Below are 9348 nucleotides of genomic sequence, written 5' to 3'. Positions count from 1 at the left end.
GAAAGATCGGTTAGATCAGATAATAAAAAGTTAAACATGAGCAAGATCAGGTGATTAAAAAGTTAGACATGAGCAAGACATATAATAGAGTCGAATAAGGTTTGTTTTTCTTGCTTGCTTTAAAATTTTGTTCACTAGTTGGTTACATTGATTAAATCATTAAAATTGAGCTCACATAATTTTTTTAATTGATAATTCATAAATTTGCTACATAATAAACCTTTGGGTCTAAACCAGCCCTTTCAGAATCTTAAGCATTACCTGTACAAGACTCAATGATATTATTAGCATTCAGTGAATCAGTGGTAAAGTGAAGTACAGAGATTAAACATTATTGGCTTAAATACACACTTCATGGATGCTGAAACAACGTTTCAAACAACCAGCACTCAAATATTTTGTAGAAAACCCTATTAGGAACAAAAGTCAATCACATGCTAAACAAAATGGAAAATGCAAATGTAGGGTTTGTTTGAGATTCACTTATTTTACTAAAACTGAAATTTTTTTGTTAAAAATACTGTAGATAAAGGTAAAAGTTAGTTGAAATAGTACAGTAGGATTCATGAACAGTACCAAAAAATGCAATAAGACTCGTTAATAATAGCAAAAATAAACTGAATAGTAAAATAATCTGGCTTTTTAATTTTTGCCAAACACACATGTAGTCCATAACATGTAATGCAAACCAAAACACAAAGTACACATTTGATATCTTTTAATACACCCATAATAGATTAGCTATTACTTAAGACCTAAAGGAAGAAGTTTTACATAAGTCCTCCACTCGGTAGTGTAAGAGGGAGGAGAACAAGAGAGGTAAACTGGAGTGGAAGCCAAACGACAGGGCCAAAAATTTGTGATAGATCTGAAGAACCACTGCCAGGTACGAGTTAGTCAACACGGCAATACCCTGAAAAGTGAATCTGAGGAGTACAAGAATAATAATAGTTCCAGAGGCTGTCCAAACATTAAAGAAATAGGTACGACTCAAATATCCCATTCGACGATTGTAACCTTGGTCATAGTGCTTATTAAGATTACGAGCTAGAGTACCGTAGCAGGAATTTCGAGGCCAAGTTTGCTTACCATGGTGGCAAATGCTTTATTGCTGCGTAACGAGTTAACAAATAACAATAATCTTTTTTTCAACAAGTAATTCCACAACTTCTGCAGAATTGACTAGATAATCCAATAGCACAATATAGTTGCATATGTAAGATTCAGATGGATAATGAAATTGCTCCAATGCCATGAGGTTTCGGAAAAGGCCATCAGTTCCTTCATCTACTACAAAGAATGGGACCGGTTGCATACGTTCAAAGCACAAAAAGCATTTCAAACATGATAAGCAATTTAAGAACCACGAGCAATTGAAGTAGGGATATTTTTCCAAGCTCCTAGACTTCTGGAATTTTTTGTCAAGTAACCTTCCATGTTCAGCCATTTGGAATGCCACTCCTGCCTCGTTCAGCTTTGTTGCACTATGTAGATTAGAAATATTTTCTCCGGGTTGGAGGTTAAATTGACAGTAGAAATATCTGATCAAATCGGTGAAATGTTTTGCTTCCTTCTCAGTTGGTATTTCCTTTTCATGGGGAGAATTTTTTGCAAGCAAGCATAAGAAAGGAAATATTATTGTTTTCTTCAGACCTGGAAAATTGATTATGTAACTCCTTGAGAATAAAAAATGAAAGTCGATTCTCAAGTAATAGCAAGTCTTGAAGTATATGCCTATTCAACCATAGTTTACTTGATATGCAATCGTTTTCATATTCTCCTCCAGCAACAGCTCTCAAGAAATGCTCAATGATAAAGGTGGCATCCAATAGAACCATTTTCACAAAATCTTCACTGTTGAGTTTAGAGGCCTCTGCGTAACAATGGCAAATCTTTACTTCGTTTTCTTCAATGATACTTGCAAGATCCTTTTGGCATTTCCCAAACCGATAACAGAATTCCTTTAAGTATCTCACTTTCAGCATTTCCATATCCTTCAGTTCATCTTCCCCGTGGTGAATAAGTCCTATTGAGATTAGCTTTGGAGTGTGGTTCCTTTATTTATCTGGCAAAGCCGCTTAGGAGCCCTATAGATGCAACACTCGGGCCATTGGGCAGGCTCACTAGTGGAATGTCAATGATCAGCTCTTTAAGTGAATCAGCAGAATCAGTGGGCACCATCTCTATCGTCAATTTCTTTTTTTCCTAGTGACACATAACAAATTACAATCATTAGCACTATTAATTCTGCAGGTTATTCCAAGAGGCACCATTTTCAATAGCTTCAATTATGAGACCTTCTTTGGCTCCCATGGGATGATACGCTTATCATCAACACTATTTTTTTTATAGACAAAGTTTGGTTACAAACTTGATTGTAGTTTAAGACCACAACTCTTACTAAAAAAATTAACATGACTACATATTTTTAAAATCTAATAATTGAATTGCATGTTCTTTATGTCTTTAACACACATCAAATTTTGTACCAATTGGATATTATTTACTATTCGATTCAAAACTTATTTTTATGCATAATTCTAGACTATAAAATTTTGAAATTTAAACATTTGATTGATGACATAGCTATTGATATTTGATTTTATGCAAATTTTGTGAGCATAGAGGATATTAGAAGAAAATGTAATCTTGTGGTAGATTTGTCAAAATTCACATTTAATTAAAAAATATTGAGTGAAGTTGTAGTTTTAGGTTACAACCAAATTTGTTGCATTTTTTATTAGGTATTTTTGTTTTGGAGAATTTTTTTAAAAGCTACTACTAGAGATGCCAAAGTTCTCCCGTCTTATCTTCTGCAAGTTTTTTCCATCCTAAAGAGGGGACGGATTTTGCTTGCCCCACCTTACCCCAGATGTGAGCAATGCTACAAACATGAATTTTTAAAATAGTTAAGTTGGCTAGTTTTTATTGGTTTTTATTTGGACTCACTATTGACATCACTTTTTTATTTATCAATAATATTTTTCCACCTCGGCAGTTGTGATTTTATTTTTATTTTTATTTTTTTGTTATTGATGTATACATATATTATATATATGTCTGTGGGGGTTTGAATTTATATAATACATATTTCAATAACATATCTCTAATGTAATATGTTTTAGACATACATTTCCTATTAACATCATCCAAAAAAACTTACTTTCTCCTTGTTTTAGTACTCTCAAGAATGCCTCTGCTCTCTCTCTCTTTTATCTTTACCTCATTAATATTGAGATCACCTCATAAGGCTCCTATTACAAAAAGGCCCCAACCTTATTATAAAAAGACCCAAATGTTATAATAAAAAAAGGGGCAAAAAGAAAGAAAAAAGATTGTACGTTATTTTTCCTATCTCCAAGAAAGCCTACAAAATATTAGACCAATAAAAATTCAACTAAATTGAAATCTTAAATTGTTTGACAAAAAAAAAATTATAAATATGTTGAATCATTAACGACGATTAATTTCTTCTAACAACTTAGACTTTTAGTTTTTGTAAACCAACATCCTATACGTTACATTGTCAACATTAGTTAGTTAATCTCTAATTGGGCTACATACCAAACAATCTCTATCTTCCTATCAACACTAAAATCAAAATTGATTATTAGATTACAACTTTACATAATCATATATCATCTTATCCAAGATAAAGTAAACATTCTTTTACAAGAAATAAATAAATTTTCATATCTTTATCTTAAATTTTATGCTTGAACCATGCTATTTGATTATGTATAAGAAATTAACATTGGTTTGGTTAGTATACATTTCTCAAGTTATGTGTATAATTAATCAAATTAACCTTGATTTGATAAGTGTTAAATAGATTTATTAATTGATATATGTAGGGTCACGTTTTGCGTCAACCCGCAGTAGAGTTGGGTTCGCACATAAATGGGCCCATACAATATCATTTGTAGAGAGTGGGATCGAAAGGCTAAGTCGTGTTTACCCGGCGGTGGTTTTATTAGGGAGCTCATGTATGGTTCGGGGGTATTCACCTCTAGAACCCCTCCTCTTTTTTTCCCGTGGGATTCCAGCCCCTTCTTTAGGTTACATATTTTTCTTTTATACTAGCATGCGTTCAATTTCCTTCGTCCACGTGTAGGGTCGACCTTTCCAAGACTGATACTTGTCCCATCTGTCCTAGACCTAAGTCGTTGGGAGTAGTTGATAAAGCTAAAGAGCATAGCTCTGTTAGGTGCCAAGTTCAGTCGGGGAAAAGGCAGTAAGGGCAGCCTGTCCTAGATATTTCAGATTTTATTTTAAGATTATCCCTATGCCGCTTTTGCCCCTTTTCTTGGTGGAGCTTTGGGCCAGCCGAGGGCTGTACCGTCCTCGGCCGCTTTTCTGGGCCCATTTGTGCTTTGCGCTAATGAGCTTGGACTGCCACCTTCTTCGGCTTTGGGCCTTAAAGCTTCCCGTGAACAAGTGGGCCTGGCCCATATATTGTTGGGCCCCACAATATATTTTTTAAAAATATATCCACTTAAATTTATCGCCTTAAATTCAAACTATATTGAGCTGACCTTGTTGTCACCCCTAACTCAAAGTGAGATATTCAATTTACAAGAGGAAACATAATATTTTGGACACTCACAAATTTTGGTGAGAAGAAAATAAAATTTTGAACCTTTCGCTGATGAATAACATTGTTCTCATACATTCTTTTGTAATTATTGTCATTATCAACCGAAAACAAGGAAAGCTTGAAAGATAAATTTAATTCTGAAACGGAATTAAAAACAAATTAATAAACAAACATTTAATGACTTGTAAAAGTGTGTATTGTGCTTATAGGAAACCAATTGCACAAATATATGTTATACCATTAAACATAAAGAAACAGTATAGAATGATTTAGTTTTTAACGTAGGCATTGTAATTGTCAGTAGAGTAGTTCATAAGTAATTCGACACATAATAGTTACAACATGATGATATGTACATTATCTTGAGCCAGCCAGAGATTGTAAAAGAGTCAAGCTTATTACAAAAATCTTTAATAATTTAGTAACTTGATATTAGGAAGCTACAGGATCAAATTATAGGAGGAGAATTATTCACCTATTAAAACTTTTAATTTGAGAGTCGAATAGTAGATCAATAATATAGTATAAAATATCTGAAGCAATATTTAGAAAAAATTCCTTACACAATGAAACTTGTATTTTCTTGAAGCTTGGACTTCTATCACGCCTTTTCTAGAAAATTTGACCCCCCCCCCCCCCCCCCACACACACACACATATATATAATTTATTTATAGGTATGATAAAAATGTAATCAATAAGTATTAGCATATGAAAAATTAAATTAGAGTATTTTAGAAAATAACTTACCTAATTAAATTTAAACTTCTTTTCGAGAAGATAAAAACTAATGTAATCATTATTTGTATAGTGTTGTCTTGCTCTATCCTAAAATGTAGAAATAGCAAAACGGGTTAAAATTTGCTAACCTGATTGACTTGATTTGAAAAATACCTAACCACACCGACCCGACTTGACTAACCTGTGACTTAACCTGTTTTTTAAAAAAATTTCACGAAAAAATATTTAGATTATGCCCTGGATACTAGGTGCATAAAGCATGGCTGGCTGGCAGCTTACAGCCTAACCAATAATAACCAATAAGAGTCGCATGACAAGTTGACAACCCATTTATTAAAAAAAAAAAAAAATTAAATGAAAGGAAACCGAAAACAAGTAAACAAAGCAAGAACTTATCAAAAAAAAAAAAAAAACTTATCAAAAAAAGTAAACAAAGCAAGACATTTGATTTGACTATACACTAGTATAACACTACTAAGTTACTAACACCTAATCTAAGGTATTGCACAATTTTACTCTTGATACTATTAGAAACATCGGTCAATTGGTACACTGAATCTAAGGTAAGTTGGAAGGTTTTATTATTTTTTTCTGGTTGTTTAGTTGCTGAGGTTCTCCCCTCTCTCATCTCTTGTTACTGATGTTGTTGCTTTGTAAGGGATCTCTGGCTATTTTCCTGTAGTTTTGGGTTTTTGTTTTCAATGAATTTTACTTTGGGAACAATAATAAATAAAGAAGTTGTTGCAGAACATTCTTATAGGTTGTTTAAACAGACAGACTTGCCCAATTGCAGCAGCTTCTTGAATAAAAAAACAACAATCAATTGTACAAAATTATGATTATAGATAGAGCATAATTATCACATTTACATAACATATTGGTTACCTTCTCCGTAGTGGCTTTTTTTCCTCTCTCCTCCTTTGGAGTAACTATTCCTAGCTTAGTGATTAAAGATAGAGCATAATTATCACATTTACATAACATATTGAGTACCTTCTCCGTAGTGACTCTTCCAAGTCCAACCACAAACTTAATTATCAATAAGGAAGCAACCCGGGTGGGTACAATGATCGACTTTCCTTTCATTTCATATCTCATCAATCTAATTCAAACACTTTAAACATCCATGAACAACAGCAGCTGCTACTTCAGATTTCAGAACCTTAATAAAGCCACTGTCGGCACAAATATTACTCCAACTTGGGCCTAACTTTCCCATCAAAATTCCTTTCAGCCTCCAAGGGCAAAAACTAAATTCCTGCTATGGGCTTTTCAATTAATTAATATTAAAACAAGGGTGACAGTAAATGGGCTGGGTTTTATCAATCAAGCTTCTTCAGGGAAAGCACGAGATGCGTCACTCATATCATATGCGTGATGTGTTCGCTATAATCAGGGATTGGAGTTGAGGGTATACCAAAATGTTATAAATCTGTTGGTATTCTCGTACTCATGTGATGTGACCACTTTTTTAAGCATCCCTTTAAAAAATTTTTGAAGCAAAATCATATTTATTGGCTTTCTGTTATTTGCAGTCAAGCGACATCTGTTACTAAATATTATTCGAACTCTTTAAGCCTAATTCTAAGGTTTTGTTGGATGTATAATGAGAAAGTTGGGTTTCAGACCTCTGTTCAAACTAATTTTTTTGAGACTTTAAAAAGCACTTTGTTGGGGTCCAAAATTTCACAAGAAAGCTCATTCCATGAAAAGTAAAAAAGGCCCAATTCATGCAGCAATGAATTTTGCTCACTTAGGGAAAATGACAGCAAGTAGGACAGCCAAAAGAGTTGAGTCTAAAAGGTAAAAAGCCTTGAAAGAAGAAAGGGTGAAGGTTAGCTCTCCAAGGACACCTCGGAATGGAAGGTCAGCAAGTGGCTTTTAGGAAAACAGAACTAAAAGAAGAAAACTATGAGAAATAGAGAAAGAATCAGCTGTCAGAAATGGTTGGTATAACAGGGGCTCTGGTACCCAGGAAGCCAAAGGGGTGAAATCAACGATATCCTGAACTCTAAAATGACACTATAAAAGGGGAAGGCAGCCAACATTGAAAGGGGATGGAGTAATAGAAAATCACAACAGAATCGTTGAGAAAACTCTGTCAAAAACTCAAAGAAAGTAGTGAAATATCTCTCGGTATCCCAGAAACAGCCACTATAACACGTACTTAGATTCAAAAGGATTCAAAATTTGCAAGTCTTAAAGGCTTGGATAGCTATCAAAGTCTGTAATTTTTGAGCTTATTTGAACCTTGTATCACGTCTTAGTGAGCACATTGTAACCATAATTAAGAAAAGCTAATGAAATATTTCTTATTAATTTGAGGATCCCTAACAATTGTTTTGTGTATTTCCTGATTACTTTGCATTCCTTTTGCTGTTTTCATTGTTATTCAATACAAATATTCTCGTTTGCTAGTTTATGTGTATTGTAGGAAGCTTGTCTTGTGCACCACTTTGTTCTTAAACAGCCCCTTTAGCTGTGGTGAACCAAGCCTAGTCCACCAAACTACAACTATTTGACCCAAGATCCTTAGGCCTGTGTGCTAAAGAAAAAGGCACTCTCACACACTTATTGAAACACATGTTTCTCCCTTCAAAAATGCATCTGGTTTTTTGGGTCTAAGAGATGTGCAGTCAGTTAAAATATAACTCCTTGTTCTATTTTCTTTTTTCTTTCCCCCTCTTTTTGAGGGGAGATAGGGAGGGAAAATATTAAAAAAAACTATAAGCTGAATAACATATAATGCCTTAAAAGCTGTCATATACCCAAATACCCTTCTTAAAAAACAAATAAATCAATAAATTATAAATCAAGATGACTTTTTATACTGGCTTTCTAAGATTGTAAAATATCCTCAACCTTTGTTAAACTTTTGACATAGAGGATTTATAAATTTCTAATTTCATAAAATTTCCAGTATAAATGATAATTAGAAAATAAAAATAAAAACCATACTCACCTGTTTGATGAGAAAGATTAGGGAGGACTCCTTGTCTTGGCCAAATTTGTGGCAGGCATGCATCTTTGTGAGCAATGTACCCAGGTTGGAAATAGGTAGAAGAACACATAACTTGAATTGCATTGAATTTCACTTCATTTGCTTTATCCATTGCTGACCGTCCAATGGAATGACAAGTAACATAGAAATGATCAGCCCCACCTGTCCGATCCCAATATGGGTACTTCTGACTAATATTGAGGATGTAATCTTTAATAAAATCTTGGATACCTCTTACACCAATTCTAGGGTCATGCCGCAACCTCGCAATTGAAAAAGGCAGAAAGAAAAGATCTGCCTTGGTTGGATCTTTTGTAATGAAATGGCTTCTCATAAGAACCTTCTTAAAGTAACTTTCACTAGCATAATTACCCCCAGGTTTGGAACCCACTGGCAACAGCACGTTTGCAAAAGGATCATTTCGTCTGTGAGGATAAACATATATCTTAAAGCTCCTATTCATTTCCTTATAGTCTTCCACAAAGATATCTCTATCATGGTACACCTCGTTGTAATTCACATAGTTTCCTGAACCATAAAAAACATTTTCGAAACTTTTGGATTAAGAAATAAAGTTCATGATTATTAATTGAAGTTCTTCAACCTCCCCACTCACCCAACTCATGCCAAAAATTGTTTACAGTGCAAATGGTCAGGTGAACTCATCTGAATGTGACGGATCCCTCTACTGTAAAACAAGGGCAAATATCTATCAAGTTGGATACTATTATACACTCCCAGTTTGACTCACTAAAATATTTCACACCTCTGATTTAATCAGCATATTTAATAACCTTGTATTATGAGGATATTACCCACTGTATTGCATGACTGACTCCATTAAAGCTGGACATGTTCCAGAAATTTGTTCATATGACACAATACACTAACCAATACAAGATAAAAGTGCAGAATCAACTAAACTTGCTTTCATAAAAGTGTCCTGGTCCTCAAACAAAATATCCACCATAAGACAACATAAGCAAGTAGCAAAAGATCCATAGCATCAT

At 33.9% G+C, this 9348-nt stretch overlaps 2 protein-coding genes across 4 annotated transcripts; both read right to left on the bottom strand.

The window, feature by feature from the left end:
* Window positions 1-1123: 1123 nt before the first annotated feature.
* On the bottom strand, window positions 1124-1991 carry LOC126691215 (uncharacterized). Its single transcript, XM_050386275.1, has 2 exons — window positions 1754-1991; window positions 1124-1653 (listed from the first exon to the last, which is right to left on the bottom strand). Exons 1-2 carry the CDS (start codon window positions 1989-1991, stop codon window positions 1124-1126), a joined length of 768 nt encoding a protein of 255 aa, XP_050242232.1.
* LOC126692916 (probable glycosyltransferase At3g07620) lies at window positions 1659-9348 on the bottom strand. Of its 3 annotated transcripts, XM_050388722.1 has the most exons (3): window positions 8570-9348; window positions 8300-8452; window positions 1659-2215 (listed from the first exon to the last, which is right to left on the bottom strand). In XM_050388722.1, exons 1-3 carry the CDS (start codon window positions 8799-8801, stop codon window positions 2190-2192), a joined length of 411 nt encoding a protein of 136 aa, XP_050244679.1. In that variant the 5' UTR covers window positions 8802-9348; the 3' UTR covers window positions 1659-2189. The 3 variants fall into 3 exon arrangements, with proteins under 3 accessions (XP_050244679.1, XP_050244678.1, XP_050244677.1); XM_050388721.1 differs by lacking the exon at window positions 1659-2215 and adding an exon at window positions 5345-5424 and having other exon boundaries at window positions 8300-9328; XM_050388720.1 differs by lacking the exon at window positions 1659-2215 and adding an exon at window positions 5447-5530 and having other exon boundaries at window positions 8300-9327.

The sequence above is a fragment of the Quercus robur genome, chromosome 7 (assembly GCF_932294415.1).
Source record: "Quercus robur chromosome 7, dhQueRobu3.1, whole genome shotgun sequence".
Classification (NCBI taxonomy): Eukaryota; Viridiplantae; Streptophyta; class Magnoliopsida; order Fagales; family Fagaceae; genus Quercus; species Quercus robur.
This window is presented reverse-complemented; position numbering and strand designations above follow the sequence as displayed.

Coding starts and splice junctions, on each gene's coding strand:
- LOC126691215 (XM_050386275.1), bottom strand. CDS start 1,991: ATGGAAATGCTGAAAGTGAGATACTTAAAGGAATTCTGTTATCGGTTT. Junction 1,654..1,753: donor TGAAAACGATTGCATATCAA/GTAAACTATGGT, acceptor TCAATTTTCCAG/GTCTGAAGAAAACAATAATA.
- LOC126692916 (XM_050388721.1), bottom strand. CDS start 8,801: ATGAATAGGAGCTTTAAGATATATGTTTATCCTCACAGACGAAATGAT.